The sequence below is a fragment of the Symphalangus syndactylus genome, chromosome 12, assembly GCF_028878055.3.
Source record: "Symphalangus syndactylus isolate Jambi chromosome 12, NHGRI_mSymSyn1-v2.1_pri, whole genome shotgun sequence".
Taxonomy (NCBI): domain Eukaryota; kingdom Metazoa; phylum Chordata; class Mammalia; order Primates; family Hylobatidae; genus Symphalangus; species Symphalangus syndactylus.
In genome coordinates this window covers 73407160-73425427 of record NC_072441.2, presented here as the reverse complement: position 1 = coordinate 73425427, position 18268 = coordinate 73407160, and the positions used below count along the sequence as shown (strand labels likewise).

The following is an 18268-nucleotide window of genomic DNA, read 5'->3' as shown; positions in this document are numbered from 1 at the left end:
CATCATAAGCTCACGTTTTTCTTGTTTCCCAAACATCTGTTCCAAACAGTGTGAGTTGACTGAACTCTAGCTGACAGTCACTATCAACCCTGATTGGCAGTCATATTTGTTTGCTTCTGTGCATTTGGCATAATACCCCTTACCCTGTAGGGACTGATAAGACTCCCTATAGCTTTCAAGTTGAGAGTGAAGAAGGGAGACCTATTTATCCCCCTTCATCCCAGAAGACATATGACACTGAACCACTATTTATAATACCACTAATCATGTGGGTATGGAAGTTATAGCCTTCATAAATATAAAAGCATTAGAATACCTTTCTCAACTTCTATTCCTCAAGGAGAAATAATAACATGATTAAAAATAAATTCTTGAATTCCTCATCTATCCTCTTAAGGAGAGCTAGTGTGATGTCCCCTTCTCTGTTTGAAATTGATAACTCAGAACTTCTGTTCACAGGTACAGAAGGGCGGCCCTGCTGACTTGGCTGGGCTAGAGGATGAAGATGTCATCATTGAAGTGAATGGGGTGAATGTGCTAGATGAACCCTATGAGAAGGTGGTGGATAGAATCCAGAGCAGTGGGAAGAATGTCACACTTCTAGTCTGTGGAAAGACTGCCTATGATTATTTCCAAGCTAAGAAAATCCCTATTGTTTCCTCCCTGGCTGATCCACTTGACACTCCTCCAGATTCTAAAGAAGGAATAGTGGCGGAGTCAAAGCATGACTCGCACATGGCAAAAGAACGGGTGAGTGGGGGCCTATTTCTTTTCGTGATCTAATTTACTAGAGTATGGGTACAGTCCCTATGAGTATATTTAATGTCTATGTTTGCCACAGATTTTTTTTAAAACTAGAAAATGACAATGTAAAGATACCTAACAAATGAAGTTATTGTAGAGGACAGGAGGCAGTATAAGGACAACAAATTTCTTACTTTCATAGCATGCAGCTGACAGCAACTGTCTAGAGCTAATAAATCAAGAAGTAAAAAGTTTATCAGTATTGTAATGGGAACCCCCAAAAGAGCCTGAATTGGATGATCTAGGTATGAATTCTGGTTCTGTCATTTGTCAGCTGTGGGGAAATGGATTTATTTGTTCTGTTCCTCAGTTTTCCCACCCATAAAACAGGGATAATTTGGAGGATTGTTATCAGGATCATGTTAACTAAGATTGTATTAACTATATTAAAGTGCTTTGAATAGTGGCTGGCTCATAGTGAGCATGTAAGTGGTGATGGTTAAAGACAATATTGTTTAAAACAATTGACAGGTATTCCAGTTTTATTACTAGGAAAGATTAAGCATTCTCTATATTATTCTCTATATATTTGGATTAAATTTCTTGGTAAGTCTCAGTTTTATATTTTTGCCCAATTTTTCATAGATGAACTTGAGGTCCAAAAGTAAACTGACTTATCCAAGTTCATAAAGGAAATTTATAGCAAAGCCGAGACTCTAAAAAAGTTTAATTCAATGTTGTTCTTCTTTCCATTATATTAATTCTGCTAATTGGTGGAACACTCATTTTAATAAACTCAGTTTAATGAACACACACAATGCCCACTGATTTGTATTCTGGAATGCTTAATAAATACTATTAGTTGTCATTTAAAAATTCTATAATTTCTCTTTAGGAAGTCAATATTCTAGTCTTATAAAAAAAGAAATACATACAGACATTAAGGAATTTGTTAATGTGTCAAACAGCAAGTTGAAAACAATCAAGTATAGAATTCAGGTCACCTGACTTCTAGTCATACCTAGATCAACTGATTCAGGCTCTTCTGGGGGTTCCCATTACAATACTGATAAACTTTTTACTTCTTGATTTATCAGCTCTAGACAATTGCTGTCAACTGCATGCTGTGAAAGAAAGAAATTCTAGTGAGTGACTCTACTCCCCGACTTAAGTCATGCAACTCTAGAATAGATCATCCCTCTTTCATTACTCTACCATTTGTAAATTCTTTGTTTTCTTATACACAGGCCCACAGTACAGCCTCACATTCTTCTTCCAATTCTGAAGATACAGAGATGTGATGAAAACAAGTAATAGCTTTGGCTGTTTATTTGATAGCTGTTTCTGGGTATTTAATAGGAATCCTTTCTCAAGGAATGAGTTGTGACCTGTTTACTGTCTCTTTAGAAGAAAAACTCCACTGGAAACCATTCACCATGTGTGATTGTCTTCTGTTATCATTTGTCTTACAGGCGGCTATTGCAGACGGCTAATTTTATGCTTAACTTAGGAAGAGATAAGGCAAGAGCTAGATTTTTTTCATGTGATCTCTTCCAAGCTTCAACTTAACTACATTTCTCTGTATGATGATGTCTCTTACTTCTACAGGTTCCTTGAGCACCAAAGATGATTCATAACTCTGTATAGGTGACAGCTGCTTATTAAAGCATCTTAGCAGATAAGCCTATTAAAATTGTGCTTTTGTAACAATGTTGTGGTTGCTAGAATAAATACCATTAACAAATACCTTTTGAGTATGCTTGATAGTGCTTTTGTTTTGGATTCACTTTTTATGCTTTAACCTTCATTTGCCTCTAGAAACCCAAAACACAATAAAGTACAGAATAAGACCTTAGTAATAAAATTCAGAATTTTCTTAAATTGCATGTCTGAGTGTTCTAAAAATTTTTCAACATTTCCCTTTCACAAGTGACTTATTCCCCCAGTTAAGTTATTCACAGTTTCACCCCACAGCGTGAAGGGCAGATAGAAAAAAAAAAGGAAACATCACTACCAAATTGAAAGTAGGGTATAATACTAAGAGTTCACAGGAAATCAAGAAAAAATGACATAACTGAAATCTCTCTTTTGGTAGAATCTATTTCAGGTGCATACCACCCCTTTCCCGGAAAAGAACAGATAACCTCTTGGTTATTTTAATGGGGCAGGATCAGATGAGGAGGTGTGGGATGCTAACTCATGTTAGATCACACAAGCATAATATGAAGCTATGCTTGATAAAATGAACGTAAGGCCAAAGTGTTACAGTCTCTGATTTTAATGAGTCAATCTCAAGGCAAAGCTATAACCTTTTCCATGTGAACCTTAAAATGGAAATCCTATGTGTTTGGCCCAGCTACCATAGACATCTCTTGCCCCAGAGTTCCAGTGTATTTTTCCCCTTTAGTTCCTTGGCTCCTCTCCGCCTCTACACCAGCCTCAAATCCACACAGGATGCTCTCTGCTGAGTATTGTCTTGAGTTAGTTCTCCCTCTCGTGTTCTGGCTGATGCTACTCATGGTCATAGTACCACCTGAGGGGGAAGGAGTATGCTATGAGGTGAAAAATGCTACCACAGCATTTTGTTTGTTTACAAAATGTCAGGCCCTGGTTCCATTTTCCCCCCTCTAATATCTAAATTTTGAAACCACTGGCCTCTAACAGTCTGTAGTAGGCTTAAGTTCAAGGTGCCATTTGCTTCTCTGGTGCCTGTTTGTGAGCCAAATAGAGGAAGAGTATGCTAGAGAGAGCGCTGACCAGGAAGATCACATCAAACCAACGGTGATAGAAGTTGAACTGCAGTTCTCCAAGGACTTCAGTGATTATGGTGCGGTATTCTAAAGGCATACTCATTCGGATCAGCAGCACAGAGGAGACAAAGTACATGCCCTGTAAGTCAAATGAATTAATCCAGAAGTGACTCTGAATGTAGTGAGGAACAGGACAAAGGAAATTATTAAAATTCTTAAAAGTATCAAGCACATTTCTGATATTTTACAGCTGTAAACATAAAGGTAACTCATTAAACTTACCATTATCTGTGCTAATAGCAGGACAATGACATTGGAGGACTTACTGCTAGAGATGGCATAAAAGAACTGTCAAGAAAGAGGGAGATAAATTTATGCAGTACTGTTAGATTCCTGTGTCACGAACAGTAAGAAATACGGTTAACATTTGATTAAAAGTGTCTCTTCCATGCCACAATCCTGTATAGAACAGGATTAAGATTCTAAAGAAGAGACTTAAAATAGACTGCTGAAAAAGTTATACTTTCCCCCTGGAGGTAATTTAATTACATAACATATGAAAGGATTCCTATTGCTATCAAACTTCAGAAACTATGTGATACATATGACTTAACATCACTATAAAACATTGTCAGATCACTCCAGCCTACTCCAAGCATTTGTAATTGTTAGTAGGCTCCCGTGCTCTTTCTAAAATTGTGCTAGATGCCTGCAGATCCCTTCCTGTCCTAACCACTTCTCTTTCATTCAAAAGCTCCTGGATTTTAAATCCCTACCTTTCCTACCAGAGAGGACTCACTTTCCACCTCCGTGAAGTCTTCCTACATTGATTAGAAAATAGTTGAATTCAGGCTTTGGTATCAGGATGACGCTGGCCTCATAAAACGAGTTAGGGTATCATCCTGATATCAAAACCTGGCAGAGACACAACAAAAAAAGAGAATTTTAGACGCTGATGAACATCGATGCAAAAATCCTCATAAAATACTGGCAAACCGAATCCAGCAGCACATCAAAAAGCTTATCCACCATGATCAAGTGGGCTTCATCCCTGGGATGCAAGGCTGGTTCAACATATGCAAATCAATAAACATAATCCAGCATATAAACAGAACCAAAGACAAAAACCACATGGTTATCTCAATAGATGCAGAAAAGGCCTTTGACAAAATTCAACAGCCCTTCATGCTAAAAACTCTCAATAAATTAGGTATTTATGGGACATTATCTCAAAATCATAAGAGCTATTTATGACAAACCCACAGCCAATATCATACTGAATGGGCAAAAACTGGAAGCATTCCCTTTGAAAACTGGCACAAGACAGGGATGCCCTCTCTCACCACTCTTATTCAACATAGTGTTGGAAGTTCTGGCCAGGGCAATCAGGCAGCAGAAAGAAATAAAGGGTATTCAATTAGGAAAAGAGGAAGTCAAATTGTCCCTGTTTGCAGATGACATGATTGTATATTTAGAAAACCCCATCATCTCAGCCCAAAATCTCCTTAAGCTGATAAGCAACTTCAGCAAAGTCTCAGGATACAAAATCAATGTGCAAAAATCACAATCATTCTTATACACCAGTAAAAGACAGCCAAATCATGAGTGAACTCCCATTCACAATTGCTTCAAAGAGAAGAAAATACCTAGGAATCCAACTTACAAGGGATGTGAAGGACCTCTTCAAGGGGAACTACAAACCACTGCTCAACGAAATAAAAGAGGACACAAACATATGGAAGAACATTCCATGCTCATGGATAGGAAGAATCAGTATCATGAAAATGGCCATACTGCCCAAGGTAATTTATAGATTCAATGCCATCCCCATCAAGCTACCAATGACTTTCTTCACAGAATTGGAAAAAACTACTTTAAAGTTCATATGGAATCAAAAAAGAGCCTGCATTGCCAAGTCAATCCTAAACCAAAAGAACAAAGCTGGAGGCATCACGCTGACTTCAAACTACACTACAAGGCTACAGTAACCAAAACAGCATGGTACTGGTACCAAAACAGAGATGTAGACCAATGGAACCAAACAGAGCCCTCAGAAATAATACCACACATCTACAACCATCTGATCTTTGACAAACCTGACAAAAACAAGAAATGGGGAAGGGATTCTCTATTTAACAAATGGTGCTGGGAAAACTAGCTAGCCATAAGTAGAAAGCTGAAACTGGATCCCTTCCTTACACCTTACACAAAAATTAATTCAAGATGGATTAAAGACTTAAATGTTAGACCTAAAACCATAAAAACCCTAGAAGAAAACCTAGGCAATACCATTCAGGACATAGGCATGGGCAAGGACTTCATGTCTAAAACACCAAAAGCAATGGCAACAAAAGCCAAAATTGACAAATGGGATCTAATTAAACTAAAGAGCTTCTGCACAGCAAAAGAAACTACCATCAGAGTTAACAGGCAACCTACAGAATGGGAGAAAATTTTTGCAATCTACTCATCTGACAAAGGGCTAATACCCAGAATTTACAAAGAACTCACACAAATTTACAAGAAAAAAACAACCCCATCAAAAAGTGGGCAAAGGATATGAACAGACACTTCTCAAAAGAAGACATTTATGCAGCCAACAGACACATGAAGAAATGCTCATCATCACTGGCCATCAGAGAAATGCAAATCAAAACCACAATGAGATACCATCTCACACCAGTTAGAATGGTGATCATTAAAAAGTCAGGAAACAACAGGTGCTGGAGAGGATGTGGAAAAATAGGAACACTTTTACACTGTTGGTGGGACTGTAAACTAGTTCAACCATTGTGGAAGTCAGTGTGGCGATTCCTCAAGGATCTAGAACTAGAAATAACATTTGACTCAGCCATCCCATTACTGGGTATATACCCAAAGGACTATAAATCATGCTGCTATAAAGACACATGCACACATGTGTTTATTGCGGCACTATTCACAATGGCAAAGACTTGGAACCAACCCAAATGTCCAACAAGGACAGACTGGATTAAGAAAATGTGGCACATATACACCATGGAATACTATGCAGCCATAAAAAGGATGAGTTCATGTCCTTTGTAGGGACATGGATGAAGCTGGAAATCATCATTCTCAGCAAACTATTGCAAGGACAAAAAGCCAAACACACCGCATGTTCTCACTCATAGGTGGGAATTGAACAATGAGAACACTTGGACACAGGAAGGGGAACATCACACAATGGGGCTTGTCGTGGGGTGGGGGGGCGAGGGAGGGACAGCATTAGGAGATATACCTAATGTAAATGACAAGTTAATAGGTGCAGCACACCAACATGGCACATGTATACATACGTAACAAACCTACACGTTGTGCACATGTACCCTAGAACTTAAAGTACAATTAAAAAAAAAAAAAAAAGAAAATAGTTGAATTCAGTAGGTCCTTACTTAATGATATTTATAGGATCTTGGAAACTGAGATTTTAAGTGAAATGATATATAACAAAACTACATTTTTCTCACAGCATTATAATGAAATGTTGAATGAAACATTTTTTTGAGGAGTTGGTATATACAGTTTTGCTTAAAGCCGCTGTTTCCAAGAACTTATTGATGACACTGAGGACTTGCTATATTCTGCTCCCTTACTTCCATATCTTCTCTATAAGTGATTCTCACAATTATTCTTCCAGTCTCAAATATCTGCTGAATATCTGCCTACCATGTGCTAGGTTCTGTTCTAGATACTGATAACATATCAGTGAACAAAACAGACCCATATCTTACTCTATTGCCTTTAGTGAATGTACTCATCTATAATTGGTATATGATGTAAATATATCATCATCAATTTATGTAGTAGTTTAACTTTTAAAAATTCTGTTGTATGTCTTTTAAATCCTTGGGACTGTTGTTTAAAGTCTCAGGAGGCAGAATTCTTATGAGGTAAAATTATCTCATGGACCACCTTTTTTTTTTTTTTTTTTTTTTTTTTGAGATGGAGTCTCGCTGTCACCAGTCTGGAGTGCAGTGTGCGACCTTGGCTCACTGCAATCTCCGCTCCCTGGGTTCAAGTGATTCTCCTGACTCAGCCTCCCGAGTAGCTGGGACTACAGGCATGTGCCACCACACCCAGCTAATTTGTTGTATTTTTAGTAGAGATGGGGTTTCACCATGTTGGCTAGGATGGACTCGATCTCCTGACCTCGTGATCCACCGACCTCAGCCTTCCAAAGTGTTGGGATTACAGGCGTGAACCACCACACCCGGCTGGTACCCAATTTAATTAAACAAATGATAAGCAGTACTTTTTAACACTGTGATAAAACATACCTTGGTAAGAGTGATCAGCAATCCTCTGATGGATGTGACGATGATTATTCCAACAAGAATGAAGGAAATGTGTTGGGACCAAAACTTCACCTGCCACCATAACAGGAAGAAAAAATATGTGCTAAATCTCTGTTCAGAGAGATATAAAGGCTAAGCTATATCCTGATCATTTACGTGACTGTGAGAGGGAGCTTTATTAGACCCAACCTGATTTTTTTTTCTTAAGGGAGAGAGGAAAGCAAGTAAGTGGCAAATACAACAACTACAGAAAGACTGCAGTAGATATCTTAATTAGCAGACTTAATTAAACCTTAAAATTAAAAAAAAAATTTTTTTGTAGAGCCAGGGTCTTGCTATGTAGTTCAGGCTGGTCTCAAACTCCTGGGCTCAAGCAATACTCCCATATCAGCCTCCCAAAGTGTTGGTATTACAGGCATGAGTCACCATGCCCGGCAGCAAGTACCGAGAAGTGACAAAAATAACGCTAATAAATCAGAAAAAAACAGAACTAATGATACAGTTTTACTGTGATAAATGAAAAGCAAGAATTAAAAGGAAACTAAATAATAGCTTATTTTCTATCTATGAATAATAGTTCCCTAACCACCAAAACTTCAAGGAATCTTTCTTTTTATAGTAAAAGAATATATAGACATTCTCAGCTAAATTCTAGGAAATAGTTGAACTTCACTGGAACCACGTGATACCTTTTTCTCCTCCTGTATTGCTTCATAGTGAGAAGGAGTTTTGGGACCCTGTGTTTGATTCAGTTCTGAAAAGTATCTGAAAGGGAGCTGCTATTACTAACATCTAAAAGATTTGTTATTCAGAATTACAAAATATGGCATAAACAGATGAATTATAGATGGAATATATACATGGCCATGTAAGTATCCTCAGAAAGTACAGAAAAGGAAAAGCATTGCTAAAAATTCAGCCCGGTAAAACACTTCAGGAAACACAAATGCAACAACAGCAAGGCATACTTTTTGTTGTTTTTTGAGACAGGGGTCTCACTCTATCGCCCAGAGTGGAGTGCAGTGGCACTATCTCAGCTCACTGCAACTTCTGTCTCCCTGGCTCAAGTTATCCTCCTGCTTCAGACTCCTGCATAGCTGGGACTACAGGTGCATGCCACCATGTCCAGCTAATTTTTATATTTTTTCTAGAGACAGGTTTTCACCATGTTGCCCAGGCTGGTCTTGAACTCCTGGACTCAAGTGATCTGTCTCGGCCTCTCAAAGTGCTGGGACTACAGACATGAGCCACAGTAGTGTGTGGCCTGTAAAGCATACTTAATATAATTTATATACAACTTGAAGAAAAGATACCATGTTCTTTCACACTCAAAGAGGATACACTATTGATCTAGCATCAAGAAACATGTACATTGAGCTGTTTCTCAAGGATTGGGGCTTAATTTGCTCTGGTTCATTTTCATTTCATCCAAGTCCTTTTGAGATCAGGGGCACGTCTGGCTGGGATGGATGGCTGGGGGTAGCATGCAGTCTGCGTCTAGGTTGACAGCACAGCTAAATGGCCTACACTGGGACTAAGAATATGACATTGGTCTTACTATTAGAGTGCTATTCAGCCAGAGTCATTGGCTCTGGTTTATGAATAAAGACACTGAACTTCAATTAGGAATTTATGACAGTGGTATTATGAAACAGTAAAAAGACAATTTAAAAAAACAATTTTGTGCATAGGTGACAGTGACCATCTTTAGCCCAAGGTCCACCTTAATTGATAAAGATCATTTCTTACAGCAGAAATCGTTTCAGCTCTAACACAACACTAATTAGTAGCTAATTTTCCACTGGGGCATCAAAGGTGAGTTGTGTGTTTGAAGAGCTCATCAAGAATCACATAAAGAAGTATTTGAATACCTTGGTGGGGAGAAAATGGTAAACTGGTAGCTGCCTATAGAGAAGCAGAGGAGCAGCTGTAGAAATAATCAGCATCCATGACAATATTAACTATCAGTCATTACTTCTGGCTTTATGTTAAGAGAGAGAATCTTGGCCTTTTACAAATTTTCCATGTGAATACATCAAAATATAAAAATTTTCCATGTGAATATGTCAAAATATACAGAGTGGGAACAAAAGCAGAAGCAAGTACCTAAAGTATACAAATTAGAATCTTAGCAATGATAAGTTATGGCAGATAAAACAGAAAGAAACATGACAAACCAGGATCTTGATATAACACTTACATCAAATTGGATTCCCAGATAATTCACAGTGATCTCAATGCCTCTTGTGACAGGATCCGTTTTCCCAACTCGATCAAAAACAATATTGATGGTAGCCTGCAAAGATGCAGATTTTTACCTCGGAGCATATTAACAATCACTTACTATTTCAAAAAGTGACTCAAACTAATGAATTAATCACTATAACATATCTTACAGGTCAATGTTCCTAAAAATGCAATTCTACTCTTAATCCAAATCATATATATGAAATCTATTTTGGATACTCATATATAGGCAAACAAAAGTCCCCATTTACTCCATCTTTCTTTTCTGTAAACAGTCAAGGGGAATAAAGCTACGGCATTATGCCTTAATTTATCAGGAGCCAGAAAGGTAACATTCTGGTAGATGAAGTCAGATTAAGAGAATCAAGAAATCCCAGGGTAATTCCTTGTGGTTCTTTTCTGAATGCTCTAACAGCAAATACTAAAATAACAAAAAAAGGAGTTATAGCTAATAAGTCAACAAATGATATCAAATGGAATAATGAAAAATTCCCAATTAATCCCCAAGATGGCAGTTTAAAAAAAGGAAAAAAGGAGAAAAGAACAGATGGAACCAATGAAAAGAAATAGCAACATAGTAGTTTAAAATCCAACCACATTAAAAAATAAAATAAAATCCAACCACATCAATAATCACATGAAATGTAAATGGTCTGCATAATAGGTGAGCAAACTCTGCCACTGGAGTGTGACAGCAGCCACAGACAATACACAAATGAATGGACTTGGCTGCATTCCAGTAAAACTTTATTTCCAAAGGCAGGCAGTGGTTAGGTTTGGCATGTGGGCTATAGATTGCTGATCCTTGGTCTAAACATGTCAACGAAATGGCAGAGGTTGTTAGATTGGATAAAAATGCAAGACTCAACTATATATTCCTTAAGAAAAAAACACTTTAATAAATATAAAGATACAAATAGGTTAAAAGTAAAAGGACAGAAAAATATATTATGCTAACACTAATCAAAAGAAAGCTAGAATGTCTATATTAATGTCAGACAAAGTAGATTTCATAGCAAAAATACTGCTAGGTATTAAAAGGGACATTTCAGAATGATAAAAGGATCATTTCAACAAGGGGTACACAATGATTCTAAATGTTTATATACCTAATGACAGAGCTTCAAAACACATAAAGCAAAACTGATAGAAATAAAAAAGAAATGGACAAATCCACAACAGCTGGATCCCCTCTCTAAATAACTGATGAAATTAGTCAGAAACTCTAATAATACTATCAATCAATTTGATGTAATTGACATTTATGGAACACTCCTGCCAACAAGAGCACAATACATATTCTACTCACATACATGTAAGACATTTATCACCATATTCTGTCTGGGACAGAAAACAAGTCAATAATTTAAAAGATTCATATCATACAAAATATGTTCTTAGACCACATGAAATTAAATTAGAAATCAATTAGAGAATAATATTTGGAAGATCCTCAAATATTTTATAACACACTTCTAAATCACCCATGAATCAAAGAAGAAATCAAAGGGAAATTCGAAAGCATTTTGAATTGAACGAGAAAAACAATTCATTAAATTTGTGAGATCTAGTATAGCAGTACATAGCAAGAAATGTATAGCATTAAAACCCCTATATCAGCAAAGGTCTCCAATCAATGATCTTAGTTTCCATCTTAAGAAATTAGAAAAAGAAGACTCAAAATAAGCAGAAGAAAGGAAATAACAAAGACCAGAGCAGAAATCAATGAAATAGCAAAAAATGAGAGAAAACTAATTAACCCAAAAGTTGGTTCTTTGAAAAGTTCAATAAAACCATTAAACTTCTACTAGACTGATAAAGACAAAAGAGGGAAGTCACAAGTTACCAATATTAAGAACAAGAGAGACATCACTGTCACACCCATGAGGATGGCTATAATAAAAAAGTTAATAACAATTGTTGGTGGGGATGTGGAGAAACTGGAACACGCATCCCCTGCTGACAGGAATGTAAGCTGTTGCTGCTGTTTTGGAAAAGTCTGGTAGTTCTTTAAAAGGTTAAACATAGGCCGGTCACAGTGGCTCATGCCTATAATCTTAGCACTTTGGGAGGCTGAAGCGGGTGGATCACAAGGTTAGGAGTTAGAGATCAGCCTGGCCAATGTGGTGAAACCCTGTCTCTACTAAAAATACAAAAAAGTTAGCCAGGCGTGGTTGCATGCGCCTGTAATCTCAGCTACTAGGGACGCTGAGGCAGAATTACTTGAACCTGGGAGGTGGAGGTTGCAGTGAGCTGAGACTGCACCACTGCACTACAGCCTGGGTGACAGAGCGAGACTTGTCTCAATAAATAAATAAATAAAAAGGTTAAACATATACTTAGCATATGACACAGCAACTCTACCCCTAGATACACACATAAGAGAAATTAAAACATATATTCACATAAAAACTTATACACGAGGCCGGGCATGGTGGCTCGTGGCTGTAATCCCAGCACTTTGGGAGGCCAAGGCTGGTGGATCACCTGAGGTCAGGAGTTGAGATCAGCCTGGCCAACATGGTGAAACCCCGTCTCTACTAAAAATAGAAAAATCAGCCAGGCATGATGGTACGCACCTGTAATCCCAGCTACTTAGGCGGCTGAGGCAGGAGAATCGCTTGAACCCAGGAGGCAGAGGTCGAAGTGAGCTGAGATCACCCCACTGCACTCCAGCCTGGGCAACAGAGTGAGACTCTGTCTCAAAACAAAAACAAAAAAATTATACACAAATGTTCACATCGCATTATTGATAATGGCCCAAAAGTAGAAACAATCCTAATGTACATCAACTAATAAATGGATAAAAAATGTGGTGTATCTATAAAATGAAATAGATATTATTCAGCCATAGAAAATAATGAATTTTTTTTTTAAGACAGTCTTGCTCTGTTGCCTGCTGGAGTGCGGTGGCACAATCACGGCTCACTGCAGCTTCAACTTCCCAGGCTCAAGAGATCCTTCCCCGCCTCAGCCTCCCAAGTAGCTGGGGCGACAGGCATGTACTTCCATGCCGTATTAATTTTGTGTGTGTATGTGTGTCGGGGAGGGAGGGGTAAATAATGGGGTTTCCCTTTGTTTCTCAGGATAGTCTCAAACTCCTGGGCTCAAGTGATCCTCCTGCCTCGGCCTCCCAAAGTGTTGGGATTACAGGCATCTGCCACTGTGCCTGGCCAGGAATGAAGTATTGATAGATACTATGACATGGATGTACCTTAAAAACATTATGCTAGGGCTGGGTACAGTGGCTCAGCCTGGGCAATGTAGTGAGGCTCGTTTCTATGAAAAAAAATATATACTTTTTAAAATTACATTTAAAAAGCCCTCCCCAACCCCATTATGCTAAATGAGAGAAGCCAATCATAAAACAATATAAATTATGTGATTCCATTTATATGAAACATCCAGAATAGGGAAATCTATAGAGACAGAAAATAGATTAGTGGTTGCTAAGGGCTGAGGGAGTGGGAATTCGAGGGAAATGGGGAATGACTACTAATGAGTATGGAATTTCTTTTTGGCTTGATAAAAATGTTCAAAAATTGATTGTGGTAATGGTTATAAAACTATGAATATATTAAGAACGACTGCATTGTACACTAAATGAGTATATTGTATTGTATGTGAATCATATCTCAATAAACCTGTTACATGAAAAAAAGAACAGTCTCTACAGGTCCTATAGATATTAAAAGGATAGTAAGAATATTATGAGCAATACCATGCCAATAAATTTGACAACTTCAATAAAAATGGACAAATTCCTTGAGACCCAAATTGCAAGAGCTCATTCAAGAAGAAATAGATAACCTGCATAAACCCTCTATCTTTAAAAAAATGAATTGGTAGTTTAAAAAAATCTTCCTGCAAAGAAACCTCCAGGCCCAGACGGCTTTATTGATAAACTCTACAACACATTTAGGGGAGAAATAACAACATCTCCACACATACTTTTCCACTAATTTAAAGAGGTGGCAGTACTTTTCAACTCATTCTCTAAGGTCAGCAAGCATTACTCTGACACCAAAACGAAATAAAGACATTATGAGAAAAGAAAACTATAGTCCAATATCCTCATACATATGGAGGCAATTTTTTTTTTTTTTTTTTGAGACAGAATCTCCCTCTGTCATTCAAGCTGGAGTGCAGTGGTGTGATAATAGCTCACTGAGGCCTTGGACTTCTGGGCTCAAGCGATCCTCCCACCATAGCCTCCTGAGTAGCTGGGAACACAGGCATGCTACCACACTCAGTTAATTTTTATTGTTTTGCTGAGATGGGGTCTTGCTATGCTGCCCAGGCTGGTCTCAAATTCCTGGCCTCAAGCAGTTCTCCTGCTTCAGCCTCCCAAAGTACTGGGAATACAGGTGTGAGCCAACATGCTCAGACAATGCAAGCATTCTTAACATAATTTTAGCAAATTGAATCTAACAAAATAGAAAAATGATAATTCTCCATGACCAAGTGAGGTTTATTCTAGGAATGCAAGATTGGTTTAATATTCAAAAATTAATGAATGTAATCAACTATAGCAGACTAAAAAAGAAAAATATCGATCATCTCAATAGATGCAGTAAAAGCATTTAATAAAATCCAACACCTTTTCATGATTAACAATACTCAATAAACTATGATTAGAATGGAACTTCCTCAACCTGATAAAGGGCATCTAGGGAAAACCTAACATCATAATGAAAGGTGAGACTGGATGCTATCTCCCTAAGAGCTGGAATAACAGTAGGATGACTATTCCTACCACTTCTATTCAACTTTGTACTGAAGGTTTTAGTGCAATAAGGCTGGAGGAGGAGCAGGAGAAAAAGGATAAGAAGGAAGGAAGGAAGGACGGGGAAAGGAACAACTTAATGAAAACACTGGCAAGGTCGGGGGAGGGGCCAAGGTGACCAACTAAAAGTAGCTGCTGTTGGCCACTCCTATCAAGAATGAAAACAGCGAGTGAATGTTGCACTTTCAGGTTGAGGTAACCAGGTTCTCTCATTGGGACTAACTAGGCGGTTGGCACGACCCATGGAGAGCGAGGAAAAGCAGGGTAGTGCAACAGCCCCACCTGGGAGCCGCATAGGGCAAGGGAAGTTCCCATCCCCAACCAAGGAAGGCGGTGAGTGATTGTGGCACCCTGTCCAGGAAATCATGCTTCTTCCACAGATCTGTGCAACCCGTGGATCAGGAGATCCCCTCGTAAGCCCAGGCCAACAGGGCCTTGGAACCCAAGCACAGAGCTGCCCAGACGCTCAGTGGCCACTGAGGTTGCAGCCAGCAGCAGCAGGCTGGAAATTGCCTAAGATGACCAAGTTCCTGGGATGGCCGCCATCACTGCGGGTCCAGTCTGCCCTTTTCCCCTGCCAGTGCTGGGGAGAATAGGTGGTTTGGACCAGGAGGAATTCCCCACAGCACAGCACAGTGGCAGTGGCAAATTGTGGCCAGACTGCTTCTTTAGGTGGGACTCGGATCCATTCCTCCTCACTAGGCGGGGCCTCCCTGCAGAAATGTCAGCAACTCCAGGTAGGGGTTTATGGGCAGAACTGATCTCCCTGGGAAGGAGCCCCCGGGGGTAGGGGTGGCTACCGTCTTCGTGGTTCAGCAGACTTAGTCTTTCCTGCCTGCTGGCTCTGAAGGGTCTGGGCAGTCCAGAGGAGGGGGATTCCCTTCAGTGCAGCACACCTGCTCTGCCAAGGGGCAGTCAGAGTGCTTCCTTAAGCAGGTCCCTGATCCTGTGCCTCCTGACTGAGACCCCCCCACCAGGGCTCGCCAGACACCTTATACAGGAACGTTCGTGCCGGCATCAGGTCAGTGCTTCCATCTAGAGGAAGGAGCAAACTGCCATCTTTGCTGTTCTGCAGCCTCCACTGGTAATACCTCCAGGTGCGAGAGGGACCCAGGAGAGTAGGGTATAGATTCGACCCCCAACAAATGGCAGCAGCCCTACAGAAGAAGGGCCTGACTGTTAAAAACAAACAGAAAGCAACAACAACAACATCAACAAAAAAAGACCCCACAAAAACCCCATCCAAAGGTCAACAGCCTCAAAAATCGAAGGTAGATAAACTGAGGATGATGAGAAAGAATCAACACAAAAACGGTGAAAACTCAAAAAGCCAGAGTGCCTCTTCTCCAAATGATCACAACACCTCTCCAGCAAGGGCACAGAACTGGGCTGAGGCTGAGGCTGAGATGGATGCACCGACAGAAGTAGGCTTTAGAAGGTGGGCAGTAACAAACTTCGCTGAGCAAAAGGAGTAACGTTCTAACCCAATGCAAAGAAGCCAAGAACCATGATAGAACATTATAGGAGCTGTTAACCAGAATAACTCGTTTAAAGAGGAACATAAACAACCTGATGGAGCTGAAATACACAATGTGACATTCACAATGCACCCACAAGTATCAACAGCTGAAGAGACTAAGCAGAGGAAAGAATCTCAGAGCTTGAAGACTATCTTGCTGAAATAAGACAGGCAGAGAAAGGGAACTATGGGATTATATAAAAATACCGAACCTATGGCTGATTCGGGTACCTAGAAGAGACAGGGAGAACAGAACCAAGTTTCAAGTTGGAAAACATACTTCAGGATATCATCCAGGAGAACTTCCCCAACCTAGCAAGACAAGCCAGAACTTCTCCAACCTAGCAAGACAGGCCAACATTCAAATTCAGGAAATCCAGAGAACTCCAGTAAAATACTCCATGAGAAGATCAACCCCAAGACACATAATCATCAGATTCTCCAAGGTCGAAATGAAGCAAAAAATGTTAAGGGCAGCCAGAGAGAAAGGACAGGTCACCTACAAAGGAAAGTCCATCAGACTAACAGTGGGCCTCTCAGTGGAAACCCTATAAGCCAGAAGCAACTGGGAGTCAATATTCAACATTCTGTTTTTTTTTTTGAGACGGAGTCTCCCTCTGTCACCCAGGCTGGAGTGCAGTGGCGCAATCTCGGCTCACTGCGAGCTCCGCCTCCCGGGTTCATGCCATTCTCCTGCCTCAGCCTCTCCGAGTAGCTGGGACTACAGGCACCCGCCACCACGCCCGGCTAATTGTTTGTGTTTATAGTACAGATGGGGTTTCACCGTGTTAGCCAGGATGGTCTCGATCTCCTGACCTCGTGATCCGCCTGCCTCGGCCTCCCAAAGTACTGGGATTACCGGCATGAGCCACCGCACCCAGCTCAACATTCTTAAAGAAAAGAATTTCCAACCCAGAATTTCCTATCTGGCCAAACTAAGCTTCATAAGTGAAGGATAAATAAAATCCTTTTCAGACAAGCAAATGCTGAGGGAACTTGTCACCACCTTGCAAGAACTCCTGAAGGAAGCACTAAATATGGAAAGGAAAAACTATTACCAGCCACTACAAAAACACACTGAAGTACACAAAGCAACAACACTGTGAAGCAACTACAATAACAAGTCTGCAAAATAACCAGCTAGCATCATGATGACAGGATCAAATCACACATAACAATTTTAACCTTAAATGTAAATGGGCTAAATACCCCAATTAAAAGACACAGAATTGCAAGCTGGATAAAGAATCAAGACCTATCAGTGTGCTGTATTCAGGAGGCCCATCTCATGTGCAAAGACACACATAGGCTCAAAATAAAGGGATGGAGGAAAATTTACCAAGCAAATGGAAAGCAAAAAAAAAGCAGGGGTTGCAATCCTAGTTTCTGACAAAACAGACTTTAAACTAACAAAGATCAAAAAAGACAAAGAAGGGCTTTACATAATGCTAAAGGGTTCAATTCAACAAGAGCTAACTATCCTAAATATATACACACCCAATACAGGAGCACCCAGATCTATAAAACAAGTTCTTAGAGACCTACAAAGAGACTTATACTCTCACATAATAATAGTGGGAGGCATTAACACCCCACAGTCAATGTTACACAGATCATTGAGACAGAAAATTAACAAGTATATTTAGGACTTGAACTCAGCTCTGGATCAAGTGGACCTGATAGACATCTACAGAACTCTCTACCCAAAAACAACAGAATATACATTCTTCTTGGTGCCACATGGCACATACTCTAAAATTGATCACATAATTGGAAGTAGAACACTCCTCAGCAAATGCAAAAGAACTGAAATCATAACAGTCTCTCAGACCACAGGACAATCAAATTAGAACTCAAGACTAAGAAACTAACTCAAAACTACACGACTATGTGAAAACTGAACAAC

At 39.5% G+C, this 18268-nt stretch overlaps 2 protein-coding genes across 8 annotated transcripts in view; one reads left to right on the top strand and one right to left on the bottom strand.

Annotated features, from left to right (window-relative positions):
* The window catches only part of PDZK1 (PDZ domain containing 1), a 38210-nt gene extending 35585 nt beyond the window's left edge, over positions 1–2625 (top strand). Inside the window, exons 6-7 of one of the 4 annotated variants that reach the window (XM_063625931.1) lie at positions 460–750; positions 1992–2625. In XM_063625931.1, the coding sequence (XP_063482001.1) occupies positions 460–750; positions 1992–2045 (345 nt within the window). In that variant the 3' untranslated portion in view covers positions 2046–2625. The remainder of the gene's footprint in view (positions 1–459; positions 751–1991) is intronic. The other 3 variants (XM_063625928.1, XM_063625929.1, XM_063625930.1) reach the window with 3 other exon arrangements.
* Positions 2626–3006: 381 nt separating this feature from the next.
* The window catches only part of GPR89A (G protein-coupled receptor 89A), a 68597-nt gene continuing 53335 nt past the window's right edge, over positions 3007–18268 (bottom strand). For 2 of the 4 annotated variants that reach the window (XM_063625933.1, XM_063625936.1), the window contains 5 exons: positions 10011–10106; positions 7793–7882; positions 3777–3842; positions 3400–3633; positions 3007–3277 (listed from right to left, as the gene is read on the bottom strand). In XM_063625933.1, the coding sequence (XP_063482003.1) occupies positions 3427–3633; positions 3777–3842; positions 7793–7882; positions 10011–10106 (459 nt within the window). In that variant the 3' untranslated portion in view covers positions 3007–3277; positions 3400–3426. Of the gene's footprint in view, positions 3634–3776; positions 3843–7792; positions 7883–10010; positions 10107–18268 lie in introns of all 4 variants that reach the window. The other 2 variants (XM_063625934.1, XM_063625935.1) reach the window with 1 other exon arrangement.